Raw genomic sequence first — 19460 nt, forward strand, 5'->3', positions numbered from 1 at the left:
ATATGCCGTCATCGTGATGACTAAAATGAAAATGGGGAGAAATAAGACACAGAGACTCCTAAAATTCACAGTAAATAACAGACTAACCCTGATAAACCTTATTCTAACCCAAGTCTTTACCCTCAAAAAAGCACGTTGACTTTGTAAGGACCAACCAAAATCTGCTCACAAGGTCAAATTATCCTTTTATTTCTAGGTATTTATAGCATTTTATTTCCAAATGCAATAACACATTGGAATTCATTGAATTACCATGGGATCTTCAGATACAACACTGGAATATGAATAGCATTTTGACCAGATATTGTTTCTGATTTTCTGGTACAGGTCCACCTGAGAGTCCAGGTCAAGGTTTTCCGTTGTCCCAGTCTGCAGGAGCAATCAATTTACAACAAGCCTTCTCTGAGCTTAGACAGAACCAGAATCAGTTTGATGAGGGCCCCAGCACTGCCCCAGCCGCCATCCACTCCACACATCCCGCTCTACAACCTTCAGCTGCCTCTGTCCCCGCACAGGCTACCACAGCTTCCTCTACTGATTCTACTGCTGGGATTGTCCCGTCTAATTTAAACAAGGCACAGGAGCAGGTCTTGGATGCCTCTCCTTCTCCCCATTCCTCGTCCTCCACCCCCTCATCTGTGCCTGCTGCCTGTCTCAGTCCTCCTTGTTCCTCCTCTCCTCCACCCACTTTTGTGAATCAGCCCATGCTCCCGTCACAGGTACTTACACAGGCGGGGACGCAGGATGTGTCCCAGGTCCAGGGACAAGCACAAATTCAGCCCCAGGCTTTCCCCCTGCCTCAGTCCCAGACTGTTTCAGCTGTCAGTCCTACCGCAGTACCTCCCACTTTGGCACCGGCAAGCATCTCCAACATCTCCCCAACAATGCTTACCTCCCCTCCCAATGGCCACGCTGTATCCTCCCCTCCATCCTCCACTCTCACAGCCAGTGAAGTGTCCTCCAGTCATCTGCCCATGTCATCATTTACTCCTTCCCTCTCCTCTTCTGTCATCGCGACGACTGCCATCCCAGGCCCACAACTTACCCCGTCTGCTGCCTCCCTGCCCAGTCCCCCTTCCTCCTCTACTTCTGTGGGGCTTCAGCCGGTGACCACAAATGTTCCTACAGTCCAACCGACCTTGGTCCACTCTCAGCCTCAGACAGCAGCGCTGCCTGGGCAGACCCACACACACTGTGGGGAATGTGATGCAAGGTGAGAGTTGATCGATACATTTTTCATTATTAATTAGGGGCCATTTAATACCAGTGTCACACTGTCAAGGGCCCAAAGCAGGCACAGATTGCCTGCTCAGTTTCATTTCTCTTCTTTCACCTTTCTACTGTTGTTGTTGTTGTTGTTGTTGTTGTTTATAAAATATTAGCACATATATAGCGCATAAAAAGATTGCACTAGTTAAGCTAGACAGCTACAAACAGCTATGACTAAAAACAGAAAAGCTTCAAGAAGTGTGTTCTACTCCTCTAAACACCCTTTCGTTCAGCATTTTTACAGGATGAATAAATCTTGTCCCTGCCTGCCCCTGCACTGCTGCTGTATACACACAAAAGCTCCCTCAGTTAGATGCACTAGTGTTGCTTGAGAGCCCTTTTTCAGGGCAGCATAATAACATCAAAAGTTATGCACTGTAGCGTAAATACCTGAGAGAAAAGTCTACACTTCAAAGCACTTTTCAGAAAAGCATCCACTATCCTCTGTTCTCAGATGTGAGGTGTTGGCTGAGTCCCAAGGTAAACCGGACGACATCCAAGCTCTGGAGAAGAAGCTGCGGTCTCTCTTCATGGACCTTGGTGGAGGAGTTCCCTCCACCCAGGGAGACATCTTAGCTGCTGACATTGCCTCTGTGGCTGGTACCACATCCCCAGGGGGGCCCAACTCTACCTCCACCTCATCTGTCACCACACCTGGCTCCAGTCTGCCAACCAATCCTCTTCAGCCCCCTTCCAGCCTCGCACTGGGGTCACTGGGGTCGCCTGCTCCTGTCCAGGGACCCGGGACACCTATTTCCACTCCAGTACAGATGGGTAGGTTGAAGAAAATGTTAAAGGCCGCGGGTTCAGATTCAGACAGGGTATTAATATCTGTCCTGAGAGATTGACTGTTCATACCTGGCATTGAAATGCATCTCACATGACATGTGATCAGAGCTCACATCTGTGTGTGGTATGCAAAAACACACAAATATAACTTCTGGTCACAAGAACAAACAAAAAAAAGAGAAAAGTCTGAACATGTAGATGTGACTATTGTCGATGTGTCTGTGTTTGCACCTGTGCTTTGTGAATAATAAATGAATAAATCATGCAGTCATTATGCAACCATTAGAAAAATAAATAAATAATAAATAAAAAAAAATGCAGTCAGCTTTAATGATACAGCATGATATGGCTATAAATAAACCAAGAATATAGGCACTAATTAGGATAAAGGAAAGTGTTTGTTGTGATTAGATCTTAGGACGCTTTCAGGGTGATTTGTGACCATGCAGACCTGAATTTTATATTCTGTCTGTGCAGGCATCCCTGCCTCATCCTTTGCCCAGACCACTCCATCTAAAACCCCCCTATCCAGGGTCCCGGTGAGTGTTGCAGCTTTGCATCACATAGAAATATCACCTCATTTTAACTTTCATGTAACCATTCATGTTTGTTTAATTACATGGCCAGAGAGCATGTGCATGTCGAAGGTGAAACTTTTCAGCTAATTTTATATTCCTACACTTTTAATGGTCGAAAAGTCACAGTTTGTTTAATGTGGATGTGTAGGTTTTTCGGACTCTCATCTTGCATGAACATTTCTTTTTAACATTCTCAATGAAGACTTTTCTTATAACCACCTCTGCAACAGATTTTCTCTCTCATTTCTCCCGCTTTCTTTCTTTCTTTCCATCGTCACTGTTTTTCTGGGATTAGGCCAGTTCGTCTCCTTCAGAACTCCCGCCATCCTTCCCTGGACCTTGTCCTACACAGGTGTTTTTATTTTCCTTTTCTCATTTTAAAAGAGTGCCGTCGTCATTGCAATGACATGTTTTCATAACTTAAAATGTCAATTTTAGTTCCTTATTGTACCTAATATGGGTACGTTTATATGGGTTTATAAATAGTGCTTTTTCTAGATTCTACTTGATTTGAAATATGTTTACATTTTTAGTGAATCTTTAATATTTAAAAACCTGGTGGTGTGGCATTTTATCTCAGTTATAAAAATAAAAATGTGAGGTTTATTAATAAGACAGCAAGACATACAAAGATAAAATATTTCCAACATAATTGGACACAGAGAGAGAGTGTGACCAGGTACTTGAAGGCTGAGAGAAGGTGAAATGAACTTTCATTTCCAGACTGTTGTGTTGTGGCTGTACACTGCTACGTCCCAAAAATAGAAAAGCCAATTTAACTGGAGCGGCACAGAGCGATAGGACTTGTAGCCACTTAATGAAAAATCAGACCTGACATGTCACTGATATACACTTCTCGTCCCCAACCCTCACGGAGCAGACTTGTCCTACTCAATTAACATAATCCTTCTGTGGACCAAGCTCACAAGAGCCTGTATGTTCATTTTTTTAATTTATGTAATCATATTCAACTAAGAATAAAACACCTAATAATCTAATAACCCATAATCTAGAGCTACCACGAAATTACAAACATATAGTATGAGTGTTTTATGCTTTTTTGTGAGGTTTCAGCAACATGTATTTGTAGAGCGATGAATGTGAATGAATGATTGTCGTGACTTGTTTTTGTCTTCTCGTCTACCTTTGTGTGTGTGTGCGTCAATCGTTCTTCAGTCCCAGCAGCCACTGGAGGATCTGGATGCACAGTTGAGGAGAGCTCTAAGCCCAGAGACTGTTCCTGTCAGCTCACACTCACAGGTAAACTCACACGTACTAACATGACGCTGTATATACACCGCTACAGTACTACTAATCGATATTAATGTCCTCTTCTCTCTCCCTCTCTCTCGTTGGCAACCCCAGGCTTCTCACAGCAGCATACCTGGACTAGGACAGCCAAGTATGTGCACTGAAACAAAACAATCAATCAGTGTAATGACTGTCAGTACGCTTGTCTTGTATTAGTTTCTGTTTTCTATCTGTATCGTTTATCTTTCAGTATCTTTCTCTCTGGATGAAGACTCTGTGTTCTCTCCTCCTGTTTCTCCTGCTGGTGGAATAAAACTGGGAAGATTTCAGGTAAATGCTTTTTCCTGCTGCACAAAAGGGTTTCTCTCACTGTCTTGTTTTTCCTTAATTTCCTTCTCACTCTGTTTCCCCGCTCAGGTCTCGTTGGCGAATGAAGAGCACCCAGTCCAGCGCCAGACCTGCACTGAATCATCCACCACATCTTCATCCTCGTCCTCTTCCTCCTCGTCCTCCTCCCTTTCCAGCCCAGAGAACACACTGCATAAGAACTCGTCTCCCCTGAAAAGAGCGGCAGGACAAAGAGGAGACATTGTGGACGGACTCCCCCAACGGGCCTTGATAACATCTCAACAGTCCACCCCCTTTACCTCCCCCTGTCCCTCCCCTAAACCCACAGCTACCATTGGACGTTTCCAGGTATTTCCTGTTGTGTGTGATGCAGGGTTTTGGATTGAAATATTACATTTAGAGATACATTTATAGGTATTTTTATCTCAAATTTGTCCACAAATGGATCAGAGTTTAAAAGTTCTCCATGCTGAATGAAGCCCTTCCAGTTCAGTGAAAAGTGACCTGCCAACACAAATCCTTTTGTGCTACATTCCAGGTCACCTCCAATGCTGAGGCTCGCGTTGGTAGATTCTCGGTCAGTCGCGCCCAGGAGCAGAGCGCAGAGTCCAGGCAAAACCCTCCACCCGCTGTCCAGACTGCAAACGGATCCAGTCGTCCTGGACAGATTTTGACACCAGACTCCCCTCATAAATCCTCCCTGCTGAGTCTGAACAACAATAACTCCTTCAACAACTCCTACATCAGCAGCGATAATGACTCAGAATTTGAGGACGAAGACTTCAAACATGAAGTCACCCGCCTCAGAGAAAAGTAAATTCTCCCCCCAAAAGTCTGAGGGGGAAAACTTCCTTCTCTTAGGACACCCACACAATAATTTGTCTGTCTGTCCTTATTCCAAATTTTGATCACTCTTTCCTTCTGGCACTAGGCACATGCGTGAGATTCAGGCCCTCCACTCCCGTCAGAAAGAGGAAATAGACAGTCTCTTCACCAAGCTGGGAAAGGTAAATCACTTTGGTTTACGTCAGTGGAGACACTATAAACACCAGCACATGCCGTAAGTAACAAGGAGCCATTTCTCTTCTGGTCTTGGCCCAGATTCCTCCGGCTACAGTGCTTCCTCCTGTCGTGGCTTTGACTGGCAGGAGGAGACGGCCGACGAAAAGCAAGTCCTCCAAATCATCCAGAAGCAGCTCCAGACAGGGCAGCAAGAGTCCATTACAGCCAGGTAGGTTTCTCACTCAGTGTGTTTAAGATGATTTAACCGTGTACCTCTGAATAGTAATTCATGTTCACAACAGACGATGAGATCACAAGCATTTACACTAACATGACACCGTCTTCTGTTTATGCATCTGTGTGCACATGCGCGTGTGTGTGTGTGTGTGTGTCTGTATTTCTGCATGTGAATGTGGGTGCGTGCTGGAGCAGAGGCTCAACATTTCTGACTGCTTTTCTTTTCTGTTTTTCTCTGTGTGGATGCGTGTAAATGTTTGCGGTAATGGGTGTTTTTTTGTCCGTCTGCTGTGTGTGTGTGTGTGTGTGTGTGTGTCTATTCCCTATTGTGTGTCGTTCCTGCCCTGTCCTCTACTGCCACTGCCTTGTGCTATTTCTAGGCAGCACTTTATCCGCCCAGAGTGTCCCAACCATGCATCCCGGACAGCTGGCTCTGTTAGCCCCAGGAGGATTAGCTGATTCGGGCAGCATCCCTCTGCCCCAGCCACTCAAAACCTCACCCTCCAGTGATAACCTGTGTTCGGCCTACACTAGTGAGGCCGCACTCTCTATGCCCAGCCTGTGTGCTCCCACCCCAGGTAGGCATTCTGCGGGGAACGCCGCTGAGGCTGTTGCAGGCCTCATCGCATCTTCACGACATGAGAAAGTTTGATTTTACACAAACTCTGAGCTTAAATTGCTCATTCTACCCTTTTTTTAATGCAGGAAAAGAATGAAAAGACAAATGCACATTGTTTGTCACTTCCTGTCTTGGTCTATTTCTTTCCCTGTCTCTGTGTAAAGCAGTGTGATGGCTAACTGTGATAACGACATTATATCTGAGAATCCATTTTATTATATCCTTCCTTGTCTTTCATCTCTCTCTTTCCTTTCACACTCTTGTCTATTTTTTCACTCCCATCCAATCTTCTCTTTGGTCCCTTGCTTTCCTGTCTTCAAAAATGTTCTCTCTCTTTTTATCTCCGCCTATCTCTGCATCTCACTTTGCCTCTCTCTCTCTACCCTCTCCTTTGTCTTCATCTCTTCTCTCATCCTTTCCCTTCCCTCCTCCCTCTCTTTAGGCTGTGTAAAGTTCAGCTGGGGTTCGGAGCGTTTGGCCTTCAAGCCTGGTGGCAGGAGGACGCGCTTTCTGAGTACGCCCTGCTTGGCTCTTTGTGTGTAACGCTTTATTTCTTTGCTCTTCTCTTGTATCCGTCCTTACTTTCATTCTCTTTCCTTACTCCTGTACCCGTCGAGTCAAAGTCATCCTGTCTTCCTGCGGGGTTTTTTCCTTCTTTTATGGAGAAAGACTGCCTCTCATGTCACAACAGTCTTCAGGAAATTCTAAACAAAAATAAGCTTACAACGGATGAATAGTGAAGTACGAATAAGCCCCAACAGTAAAGTTGTCGGTACAGTAAGTACAGGTGGTGTATCTGTTAACACTAAAGATGAATCTGTTTCTGTTGATTTAATAAACAACAGCAGGAATCATTAAACCTCGCTTTTCCTGGAACAATTAAATCTGATTTACTGGCAAAAATATAATGAAGTGGTAAAGTTTAAGTCCAGACTGCTTCCACTTCTGAGCCGTCTTTATCCAACAAGCAGATCAACAATGGAAAGACAAGTTGAGACGTGACGACTTGAGCGTTTCAGTGTCGTACAAAAGTCTGAGGTCACCGTGAGAGTTGTTGTTTTAGCAAATGCCATAACAACCATACAGTGTAATTATTTCTCAGTCGCTTCATTAGAACACATTCAGAAAATATGGTAGGCAGTTTAATATAAACACTCTTTAGAAGTGACATGCACATGAACATGAAATGTCACATCATTCCAATCCAAAAACAGAATTTGACAGACATAAAAACAACAAAGCTGTTGGTTCCCTGAGACTTTTGCACGCCACATAATTATTATTTTGTTATTTGTTGGTAATTACAGAATTTCTCCTAAAACAAACAATCAAAAAATTAGTTTGAATTAAATATTTAGTGTTAAAGGCATAAAGGGATATGTATAAATGCGTCTAAACTCTGCAGCTCAAACCCTCTCTCTCTCTCTTCCTTTTCCCTCACCCTACCTCACTCCTTATCCTCACCCCCTCTGTCCCCTCCTCACCTGTCCCTCTGTCACTGCACAGCCAGGAGGAGAGAGAGACAGACCTGGGTCTCAGTTCTTATAAATTGTTCTAGCCTTTTAGCAGATACTGAAAATGAAAGATCTATAATATTTGCCTGAAAACATTATGGAATATTCTTTTAAAACAAACGGACATGTTGGAAGTGATTCAGGGAGTTGTCTTTTATGTTTATACGATGTTGGACCCAGTTCTGGTGTGGACCTGTGAGCTGTAGAGAAGAATCACATTAGAAGAAACAGTTGTTTGTTTCCCAAAAGTGTCACAAAGCCACGGTACACGGGCAAAACTCTGAGGTAGTGTACAAAGAAGATTTTAGGAAGAAAGGTCACGTTTAGATCATTTATATATTCAAGCCTTCCCTTCCTTTAAAACGTATTTCTACTCGAGGAGTAACTGTTGCTTGTTGTTGCTACAGTAGCTGTCAGCCCAGTGTGTGTAAGGATAAGATGATGTGTTGCACTTCCTCAGAAGTTTGCCCACGCGTCATGGCTTCGTCAAAAAAGAGGATCTCTTGCCATGTTGTTCTTACGAATAAACATGTCAAAATTCTGCCTTTCTCACAGTGCAGCAAGTAGGGCTGCACGATATCAGGAAAATGTGAAATACAATAATGCCGATAAGTTTTGTGATGAAAATGTGATCCATCGACGGCAAATATTCATCCTCCATAGCAACCACAAGCCAACATTACTGTTGTTTTCCTTTTGGCAAATAAAAAGGGCATGGATGCAAGCCAAGCTGTGTTCACAGTACCCTCCACTACTCAAACAGGTTTTTAGAGTTGGAATTTGAATTATCATTTAAGTCTGTAACATATTTCTGTACTTTGTGGTCAAATTACGTCAACTTTGGTCTTTTTTAAATGCTTTTTGAAGTGTTCATAAATCAATACGGAAACGATGCCTATCCCTGCTTGGAGTAAGTACACAGTGTAAATGTGTTCTTGCTTTTGTTTTGTTGTGATCAGTCATGTTTCTGATATCAACTTCCTATATATTGTGCAGCCCTAGTTCACTCCGTGTATAATTTGCACTGTGTGACAGGCCGTGACCTCTGTTAGGACGTTGTTGGGCAACATTTGTTTATGAACTACTTACAAGTAATGAGTTGGATTCATTGCACTTTGCTTCTGTTGTGGCCGGGGTTTAACTTTGACTCTCTCCCAATCCTCCAATCGTTGTCTTCCGGGCCGCACAGGGAAGATGGTGAAAAAAGTCTGCCCCTGCAACCAGCTGTGTAGTAACTATCTCTTTTTTTGGTCTTTCCTCCCTCCCTCCATCCATTCCCGTCCTCCATCCTTGCACTTGCTCTCCCGTATTTTCTCCTGCTCTCTGACGCCCTGTTGTAGACTTAATGTTTGACCCTCTGCAAGATTTGAGATCAGATCAGTTCAGTCGTTTCAGTCAGTTTCAGACCAAATGGGAAAAAAAAGAACGTTTTGATCACAGATTGCGTAGCTCTACCTGAAATGACTGAACAGATCTGTCATGGCAGACTCAAACTGACAGTGCATGCACTTGCAAGCCCTCACACACACTCTCAACCACACATTTACTCACCTGAACAGCTGTTTGTCTCTCTGCCCTCCCTCCTCCCTCCTCCCTCCTCCCTTTCCTCTCCCTTATCACGGCAATTGTGGTCTAGACTACGTTGCCCAGAGTTCCATGCTGCTGCAGTCAGTCATGACTCAGCGTCTCCATTCGACCTCACGTTTATTGTTTTTACTCCATTTTATTTGGCATGATGTGACAGTTTTTCTGCCAGGCAAACAATGTGATTACCTTTCATTTGGGCTGATTCCTGCATTTTATGTTCTTGTGTGTGTGTGTGATCGGAGCAGATCATATGAATGTTTCCCAGCTGACATCATCTTTGTCAGCATAGCTTTTTGATTTCCATTCGTCTGCATAGGAATCTGCATCTGCTCCTGGTTCTTATACTGTGCTGTCAAGGGTCATAATCTTCATATTTCTTACACATAAAGATATTAGCTCTTTATTCTATGATAAAACAGTGTATTTGTCTGTACATTAGATTGATGGAGAATACATACATTCTGAGACTATGTGCTTTATTCTGTAGCAAAGAGATGGTGGGAAATGGCTTGGTAGTGAGGCATTAACATGCAGAAATACAGATTTGAATGTGGAGTAGTATGGAGAAGGTGCTGCTATCATAGAGTGTGGTCTATTCCTCTGCGTCATGCTGTATATTATAGTTTGTAGTGTGTGCTTTTTTTTGTTTGCAGTGATTTTGTCATGATGGGTTTCTGAGGGTTTGGCAAACTTCCACCTTCTCATTACGAGGCATGAGTGCCACCTAGTGGTCATAAAGTGAATCGAAACACCCAAGAATGGTGCTTATAAAGTGGTCGACAGCAGTTACTGGCCATGTCAGATGTCTTCACAGATTGCCCAGCGTTGCTCCTCTGGTGTCATTATTCATAAATTAAAACATATAAACTAATGAGGTTTTCATAGATTTTTGGTTGTTTGTTCATCATTAAATCCATCATCAAGAACTAAACCGTAGAACTGTAGGACCATGTCGACTTTGCTGATCTTCCAGTCACCACATAACCAGCCCCCTTTTCATGGACACAACTGGACAGACATTCCCATTGACCCATGTAACCATAGCTCCATGTTGTTATTTGAATAATACCTCACATGGTTCGCTCTGTGTTTGTCCTCGCAGGGACGAACAGCACCAACGCTGTGAGCGGTTCAGGCGGCCTGTGCCAGAGTCAGACGGGTTCTCAGTATCTGCCCTCCAGCATGACGGTGCCGCATCAGAGGAAAGGAACCTTCACCGACGACTTCCATAAACTGGTGGACAACTGGGCCAGAGACGCCATGAACCTCTCACAGGTTACTTACCGCCGGGTTATTACTCCACACCGACGTGGAGAATGTTCTGTCAACACTGACTCACCAGCTTCATGTTACTTTAAAAAGACAAGACGATGAAAGCAAACGCTATAAATGATTGATGGAGTAAACAAACCTCAGGCAAAACGTCTTTAAATCTGCTCTGATGGCATGCGTCCATTTTGCCATTTTGACTATTTCCCCAAATCTAAATTCTCATGTTATACTCCACCCAACCCTCAAGCTCTAATGTATTTATTTTATTTTGAAGGAAAATGGCTGAGGTTTTTATTTGGCAACTTTTTTTAAGTCAATTTCATTGTGTGCAATTTTTAATATCCATCCTAAATGTATCCCAGCATATCCCTGTCGTTATTGATTGATTTCTGAACATTCTAAAGAGTGTTTGTGTCATGTGATCAAGAATTAATAACAAAATCATCTTTTCCAGGGTAAGAGGAGTGCCAAACAGCTGCCGCAAGCTCCAGCACAGGGACACAGCTACGAGGTTAGTCCAAACAAAGTTTGATATTTCTTGGGCATTAAGTACTGTAAAGTACTTGCACATGTACTTTCTGTCTAGAAATCTTAACGTGTTATGCTGTGTTTCCTCGTCACTGCAGGTCATTCAGTCAGCAGGTCTGGGCAGGAAGTACTCGGCTCCCAGTCAGCTGTGTCCCAGCAGCATCGGAGGCTCTGCACACCTCCCCACAAACCCCACCACCACTACCTCTACCTCTGTGGCCACCCGCAAGGGCTCCCTGAGCCACGCCCCCGCCGCCTCCACTCCGCCCCAACCCCAGCCGCCTCAATTCATACACTACAACCCCACCCCCGCCTACAGCGCACAGTGGTCTGGTCCAGGTTTGCCAACGCCACACCAGGCTGCAGCACAGCCTGGACCTCTGCTGGTCAGCACTTCCCAGCCCCTGGGCCCCTACCCCACACCACAGGGCCATATTCCCGGGCAGGGGCCATTCCAGGCTTTCCATGTGACCAACGCTTTGCAGAAGTCTGTCAGCAACCCAGGAGGACCCAATCTGAGGACCACGTAGGGCTGGGGGTGAGGGCCATTGTGAATCACTGCCCGACTGGCCTGAACTGGTGTGGAGCGGAGCGTTTCAGCCAGAGGGGACAGCTAGAACTGGAGTGGGTAAAGTGTCAGAAGCTGATCTGTCCGAGTGGAGGAGAAACAGGATGGAGGAGAGGAGGGAGAAATGGCGGCTGCGATCACCTGTGCTTTACTTCGTACGCGTGTGTGCAGCTGCTGCAGACGCAGCCATGTATCGGATCTTCCCACCTGCTGTTTACCGACCGCGGGCCTGTGATGGCTGCCAAATACTCGAGGACAAAGGAAAAGACTGATGAGTGCAATGTTGAACGGCCAAAGAGGTTCTGACAGGGTATGGGACTGGTGTTGGTGACTATGTTTGTGTGCCGTGCCGTGTATGGGCTTTCATGACAGGGTCACACTTGGAGTTTGTAAGTCCATACATGACGGCGCGCACACACACACACTTTGTCTGTCTTTTGGTAGACAGCAGTGGGAGGATAAAAATGAAAGGTTGAACGGGAAGAAGGTGGTGATGTGAATGTCTGCCGCTAAAAGGCTTTGATATGAAAAGATCTGTGATTATTACTATCGTCAGTGAAAACAGTCCAGTTCAGTATTCACATTTTTTTTCTCCCAAACCATTAAAAGCACAATAGGATAGGACAGCGAGAACAAAGTGAATTCATGTAAGTGAGAAAAGTCCACAGATCAGCACTCGGTGTAGTCGTGAGAGAAGTCGTGGCAGCTTCTCTGTGTGTTGTTGCTCCTCGGTACTGACAAGTCATTCAGAGAGGAGGAGGAGGAGGAGGAGGAGATGGAGAGACGATGGCAGGACAAGTTAGAGAGAGAGAGAGTTTGTATAAAAGCCAAACACCAAACTGTTCCCTCTGCTTACGTCAGGAGCGTTTATTGAAAAAGCACTTAACAGACGTGACGAATGCTCCCGCGAACATCTCGTCTGTGTCACGACTCCTCCTCCTCCTTCCCTCCGTCCTCCTCCTCCTCCTCCTCCGCCTCCTCTCTGTTGCCATTTAAAGCAATAAAAGCAGAAAAGAAAAACCTTTACAGTAGGAAAATCCCAAGCATGAAAGGAAAAAAAAGTGGCCTTGTTATCAGAATAATATCAGAGTCCCTGTACAGTTAGTGTTTATTTTTCAAAAATGTCAGAGATGATAATTCCATTCGTTGTTTTCTTTTGGTTTTTTTTTTGTCAGCATTGTTTGCTAGCAGTCTCACATACACACACACACACATGATAATACCTGAACACACACACATGTCGTTGGAGGTGTAGCAGCTGTTTAACAGACACAAACTCACTGACTAATGTCTCAGTTTTGTAGTTTCATCACACGGTTGGTTTTCAACGTTTGGGTTGAAATGATGTACATTGTTGTTAATGATAATTATTCTATTTAAAAAACAAAAAAAAACAAAAGTGTGTTCTCTCGACGGACCTGTTATACACACACACACACACATCGGTGCTCGATGTGGAAACACTGTGATTATTGTCGTTTGTTGACAAACTGTTGTTGGGCAGCATTAGATTTAGGGTGAAACGTCAAAACAAATAAATAAACAAAGAAAAGGAGAATACAGAGGACACTTCAGGGTCCTTTCACTTTCAATTCACTGCTTCCTTGCAAACGGATCGTCGTCCAAAAAATGTGAAAATTATAAACGAATGTCAACGATACATCCGGTCACATTCTCTGAAAAACAAATGCCTTACTCGACCGCTAGTTTGGCTCCGTCTTCATAGCTCATTGAATTGAAAGTTGAAACTGACCTTTAAGCCTGAAGTAATTAAAAGTAGTTGATTTTTAAGATTTAAAAAAACAAACAAAAAAAAGTTATGCTCGCTATTTTTTTGTTCTTAAAAGAGTACTTACACAGTATATCAGACACTTTAAATAGCCCTCCTCTTCCCTTATTCCTCCTCTGGTTTGGATAGATGAATGTGAATGTATAAACCAATGGTGTCCATTTTTAATGTACTTGAAAAGAAAAAAAAAGTTGTTTGTTTTTTGGTTTTTGCTCCGTCTCTGTTTGTTTCTCCTGATCTCCCCCAGAGCCTCTGGTGAATACTGGAGGTATTTACTAGTGCCTTGCATCCTTCCTGTTCCTGTTGCTTCTTTATTAGGAGAGAGGGGGTGAGGGGCCTCAAGCACAGCGTGTGTGTGTGTGTGTGTGTGTGGAGAGTGGTCACTGTGAGGTCAGGTGATGCGGGAATCATAGGTGCTGCTGTGTGGTTGAGTTGGATTGTCTGTGGGCAGAAGAGTCGCCATTATGACATCAGTGTTGAAGTGAATGCTGTGCTTTACCTGCGCCCGGTTTCAGAAAGGTTGGAAGAACGTGATGCATTATCAGTGCCATTTTTGTTTTCAGGGTTTTAATTGTAAATAATGTGGAGGGAGGAGGGGTTCAGTTGTTGAAGATTGTATTTGAAGCTTGGACCACTCTGTACTTTAGAGGCACAGGTGCAGCATACAGTGAGGAGGGGATGTAGTGGTGGATTTCATTTGAATCCTTTTTATACCAAAACATGAATCTTTTATTTATTTATTTTTTCCCCTCCCCTTTTATTCAGCGGGGAAAAAAGTGAGATTAAAATTAAAGGTGGACGTTTTACTCTGCTGTCAGTTAAGCAGCGAGGCTTTCGTGCCTGATGCTCATCAAAATACAATAATCTTGCCTTTGTTTTGTGCACAGTTGTTGCATTTTTCTAAATTAAGTGCGACTGCATACACTCGTGTCATGTTTCCCTGCCTAAATTAAAGCTCCAGTGTGTATCCTGAGTACGTCAGGGAACTAAACCCTCCTAATTGTTACACACTGGACCTTTAAGGTTATCGATTGAACTGACCAAATTTGTGAGGCTGTGTGACCAATGCATAATAGAATGTTTTTCTCTTTTTTAACCAAAGTCCACCCACTTCAACCCAGTAAGACGATACAGAGATCTCTCACCTCCAAACAATAACGCTTTGTCACAGTTGTGTCCCACTAAGAGACACGTCGTCGGGCGTCTCCTCGTCATCCGAGAGTTGCTGCAAAAGGTATGAATCTTGTGTTATAGCAGCTGCACCGTTCAGGGTTAAACACGGCGGGTGTTCAAGGACAAAGTGGTGGTTTTGGTGGTGGTTGGAATGAGTGTGAGCACAGTGGTGGTTCTGATGATCTTTGATGCCTTTGACGCCCTTTGACAAACTTCAATCTTTTTTCTTTTTTTTGTTGGAAGTGTGTTCTGGATTCACATAAATAATATTGTGCCATGGTTATTTTATAATGTTTGTCCAAAACTCAAGCTTTTTGTTTGTTTTGTTTTGTTTTTTCTCCATTTCTCATGAATAGTTTGGTTGAAGCTGTGAATAATCTTTAGAGCCACTTCGCTCTAGTCCTGGTTTTCGAGTTTAGTTCAGTCAGATCTCTCGCCGACTCCTTGCCGTGTTCAACCAACAGAGGTGAAACAAGAAAAAAACTGAGTGTGCTTACCTGTTGTTACTCACTGGAACTGATTTGGTTGCCAGGTAACATCCTGGAGTTTTTCACTTCTCACTTGATTTCCACAAACGTTTTTGTTTTGGTGATATTTCTCTTTTGTCTCTCACACATATTTACTTAGAAAGGAAGCGCCTTCTGTGCAATGACCACAGTGCAATATTATACAGGTGACAGTTTTGCTATCAAATTTCCTGAAGGGTTTGGAAAGCTTCTAGGGTTCAGTGGTTGTGGCTGTAGCAGAGAGCTCTTACTGTGAAATTGGAGGAGCTCTTATTGTGAAATTGCATTGACGTTGTGAAGTGGGGGGAAAAATAGGATCAATGTTTGGAGACGCATGTGCAAAAGTGTAGCAATAGTTTTTTAGGTTCTGTTGGTGTTTTACAGTTTAGTGTGTCCAGGACTCGCTTACCTCTAATGCGTTTTTACTGTAGAAGTGCCCACGTGTAAAGAAAAAGAAATAAAAGAAGCCTTTTTATTTACAAACACAACATACACTCACACAGACTGATGCATCTCCTCACTTTGTCGCAGCTTTCTCCCGTGGATCGACGTCTAGTCTCGAGTTTCTCTGACTGTTACTGAGAAAAAAAATCTCTTTTCAACATGTTTCTGTGCTCAATTTAATTTAATTATTATTATTTTTTTAAATTTCTCACTCACTTTATCTGCAGTGTTAATGTCGAGCAGCACCTGATGTAATTCAGTGGTTTTTATTTTGTCTGTATCGTGTTTGACCGTGTACAAAAGTGGTTAAAATAAAACGTTCAAAAACACATGGATGAATGAAAGAAAGAAAAACAAACACAAAAAAATTAATGTAGGGAGTCATCTGCAGCCTTTAATGGTATGTTTTGCACTAAGTATACAGAGTGTTCAAGCTTCATCATAAAAAGAAAAAGTGCGCTTTGCGCCACAATACAATAAAATTTGTTACTTTATTTGTAAAGACTTAATAAAAGTTGTTTAAATGAATGGATGATGACTCGACTTTAATGAAGTGTGTGTGTAAAATGTGTCTTTTTTTTAAAAAAAAAACAGGTGACTGGGATACAAAGAAGAAACCACTTAAATGGAAAGGAAGGACAAACATCAGGATGGACAGGTACACAATGACATGAGTAAGGTTGGTTTTATCTCCTCATATGATCAGATTTTTCTTTTTTTTTTTTACATGGTTTTGATTCACAGGAGTAAAATAAATTCAACTTTTTAAAGGGTCAGTGTGTAAAATTTAAGTGATTTTATTTTTCCAGTCTTGTATAAAGTACCTTAAAGGTGATATTTGAGTAAAAGTACAAGTTTCTCACCAGAAATTGACTTTGGTAGAAGGTAAAGTCACTTTTTTTTATAATATTACTGAAGTAAAAGTTCTTAAAGTATGTGACATTTACTGGACTTAAGTATCAAAAGTCATTTTCTGATATCAAATGTACTTCTGTTTTAGAAGTAATAGTATTACAAAGGTGAGGCATGACGATTGAGCCATCGTAGCTCAGGGGTAGGGTTCACAACCCGGTCAGAACAAGGTCCAGTTTCCTCTCACACTCCCCATGAGTGTGAGAGTGGATGGTTGTTTGTCCCTGTGATGGACTGGTGACCTGTCCAGTGTGTACCCAACCTTTCACCCTATGTCCACTGGGATTAGCATCAGTGCGACATCAGTGAATATGAAAAACAATGAAATGTCAAATCAGTTAAACGCGTAGGAAATAATTACACTATTAGGTCAACTGAAAACACTATAATCCAACCACAGATGAAATGAAGACTACATTTCATTTCCCTGATGTTGCAGTACTTATCCTCGCCACATGGCTGCAGCACTTTACTTCATAAAGTGCGTCACCTGCAGGACTTACAGTATGTTCTCCCTCCTCCTCCTCACCCTCACCCTGACCACAGCTTCTTGCTTCCAGGACGTTCAGGAAACAGCTTGTTATGAGGTGTGAATCCTGTACTTATTATGTGTCACTATGGATACGGCGAAGAAGAAAAAAAAGAAAAAAAAACACCGTCAGCCCAGAGGAAGTAAGGGAGGAAGGAAAAAGAATCTTAGTGATAGATTATAACAATCATTTTCCATCCAGCTTTTTTTTTTTCTTCCTGCTTTGACATAAACATATCTCTGTGGAAACATTTAAAGTCAGAGCGAGTGGGTTTTTATGACATTTCATTTTACTGGATAAAAATGCTAAAAGAGAGTTTATTGCACCGTGAAGCAGGTGTTAGATTCCCCCTCCCATGCACCCATTTGGCCTTTAAGTTAAGGTCATTTATATGTCAGATGAATGGCACATGCTGCCATGACGAAGAATGTGACGTATATTTCTTATATACTGTCGACTGCGACGGTGAGAGTTTCCTTTGTGATTTGGAGCAAAACTTTGATCTGGGGAGCAAGGGCTTTTTAAAAAAAACAACAAAAAACTGCTATTTGTCTTAAAAAGAAAAAACAAAACAAAAAACTTTACTGCTATTTGTCTCAAACTGTTGAATGTGCTGCTGCTGCTGCTGCTACTGCTACTTGTCCTGACCAGTCTTTGTATAAAGGGAAAGTTTCTTACCAGAAAATTACTTTAGTAGAAGTTAAAGTCACTTTTTTTATAATATTACTTAAGAAAAAGGTCTTAAAGAATATGACATTTACTGTACTTAAGTATCAAAAGTCATTTTCCGATATGTAATGTACTTAAGTTTCAGAAGTAAAAGTATTAAAAAAAGTGAGGAGCTAGGATTGAGCCATGATGACTCAGTGGTAGGGCAAGTTGTCTTTCAGTTGGAAGGTTGTGCGTTCAATTCCTGGTATGTGTCCTTGAGCAAAACACTTAACCTCATGTTACAGTGTGTGAATGACAAAACTGTAGTGTAAAGCAGCTCATCAAGACTAGAATAGTTTAAATACAGACCATAATACCAACTCTTCCTCTTCTTCTGATTGTATTTAGTAGTAACGAGTTACTACTAAAGTGAAAGTTGCTAGAAATATGTGTATTTTGTACTTAAGTGGAGTAACAAAGTCTTTATACATCGTTACATTACAGTACTCGTTTTGACCTCTTGACCTCAGGTAGGCCTTCCTGTTCAAATAGATAATAATGATTATTTGTCTGCTCCAGACTATAAGGATCAGGGCTGATTTACCTTGTGTTCCCAGTGGAGCACACACATTAACCACATGTAAACAGTGGAGTCACAGAGTGTAATTACACACAACACTGCTCAAGTCCCAGAGAAGCACTGAACAACTCGAGCGTGGGAGTCAACGTTTTCATTTTCCTTAAAAAAAAAAACACCACAGAGAGGAGCAGCAGTCAATGAAAGTAGACAATCAGCTTCAAATATTAAACGATACAGGATCTTTTTATTTTAGGATAGTTGTGGTTGTCACCGTCCTCTCTTCAGTCTGTTTTATATATATATATATATATATATATATATATATATGTTAGAATGATATAAAAGGAAAAGTGAGAGAGGGAGAAATGTTGTGATGGTAAGGTGTAGACAGAGGATGATGGTGGTTTTTAAAAATGTGAGAAATAACTGGAATTAACATTTATTTAAAGTTATCGGCCGCCTCCGTCAAATCCAAACTTCTCAGCTACACAGTGACTGTGACACAGTGACAACTGTTCTTGCAACATAGTGAGATTACATTATCGTCGGTGTGATTGTTTATTTAAATTCACATAAACACAGATAAACACCTATTATGTCACTGTTTTAGCTGACTGAGAGTTTCCATACAGGGCGCAGTGAAGGCCTCTGTGTGTGTGTTTACTAAACAATCGTCACCCTTGCAAAGTGTTTTTTCCTTCTTCTTTTTTTTTCTTCTGTCCTTGCATCTTGTGCCCTTGAAATCAGAGCATCATCACTGGCGGACTCATGCGTCGTGTGTAATCAAGAATGGATCAAGAATGTTACCAGAACATGACTTTGGTAGAAGTTGAAGTCACTTTTTTTTATAATATTACTTATAAAAGTCTTAAAGTACATGACATTTGCTTAAAGTAAAGGTATTAAAAAGGATTGATCCATGGTGGCTCAGTCCTTGAGAAAGACACTTAACCTCATGTTGAAGTGTGTGAATGGGTGAATGGATTACATCTGTAGTGTAAAGCAGCTACAGGCCATTACCAACTCTTCTTCTTCTGATTTAATTTGCTAGTAATGAGTAACAAAGACAGTTGAGGGAAATGTAGTGGATTACAAGTAAAAGTTGCTAGAAATATGAATAACAAAGTAAAGTACACAGATGTGAATTTTGTACTTAAGTACAGTAACAAAGTATTTCTTCTTTGTTACATGACAACACTGCATTTATGATATAGCACTTTTTTTCTCATCTTAAAGCTGCTTTACACTACATTTTTTGCCACTCACTCACTCATTCACACACACTCAGAATAAAGAGATGTTTAAGGGTTTAT

The 19460-nt window shown here is 42.2% G+C and overlaps 1 protein-coding gene across 1 annotated transcript in view; it reads left to right on the forward strand.

Moving 5' to 3' along the window:
• wnk1b (WNK lysine deficient protein kinase 1b) overlaps window positions 1-12541 on the forward strand; it is a 67621-nt gene extending 55080 nt beyond the window's left edge. Inside the window, exons 22-38 of the mRNA XM_044022320.1 lie at window positions 328-1213; window positions 1724-2043; window positions 2536-2597; window positions 2932-2988; window positions 3813-3896; window positions 4002-4038; window positions 4138-4217; window positions 4305-4583; window positions 4774-5048; window positions 5167-5242; window positions 5337-5466; window positions 5855-6052; window positions 6536-6628; window positions 8797-8838; window positions 10297-10469; window positions 10921-10977; window positions 11093-12541. Of these exons, the coding sequence (XP_043878255.1) occupies window positions 328-1213; window positions 1724-2043; window positions 2536-2597; window positions 2932-2988; window positions 3813-3896; window positions 4002-4038; window positions 4138-4217; window positions 4305-4583; window positions 4774-5048; window positions 5167-5242; window positions 5337-5466; window positions 5855-6052; window positions 6536-6628; window positions 8797-8838; window positions 10297-10469; window positions 10921-10977; window positions 11093-11524 (3281 nt within the window). The 3' untranslated portion in view covers window positions 11525-12541. The remainder of the gene's footprint in view (window positions 1-327; window positions 1214-1723; window positions 2044-2535; window positions 2598-2931; window positions 2989-3812; window positions 3897-4001; window positions 4039-4137; window positions 4218-4304; window positions 4584-4773; window positions 5049-5166; window positions 5243-5336; window positions 5467-5854; window positions 6053-6535; window positions 6629-8796; window positions 8839-10296; window positions 10470-10920; window positions 10978-11092) is intronic.
• Window positions 12542-19460: the final 6919 nt, after the last annotated feature.

This window comes from Solea senegalensis, linkage group LG3, assembly GCF_019176455.1.
Source record: "Solea senegalensis isolate Sse05_10M linkage group LG3, IFAPA_SoseM_1, whole genome shotgun sequence".
In the NCBI taxonomy this organism is placed as follows: Eukaryota; Metazoa; Chordata; class Actinopteri; order Pleuronectiformes; family Soleidae; genus Solea; species Solea senegalensis.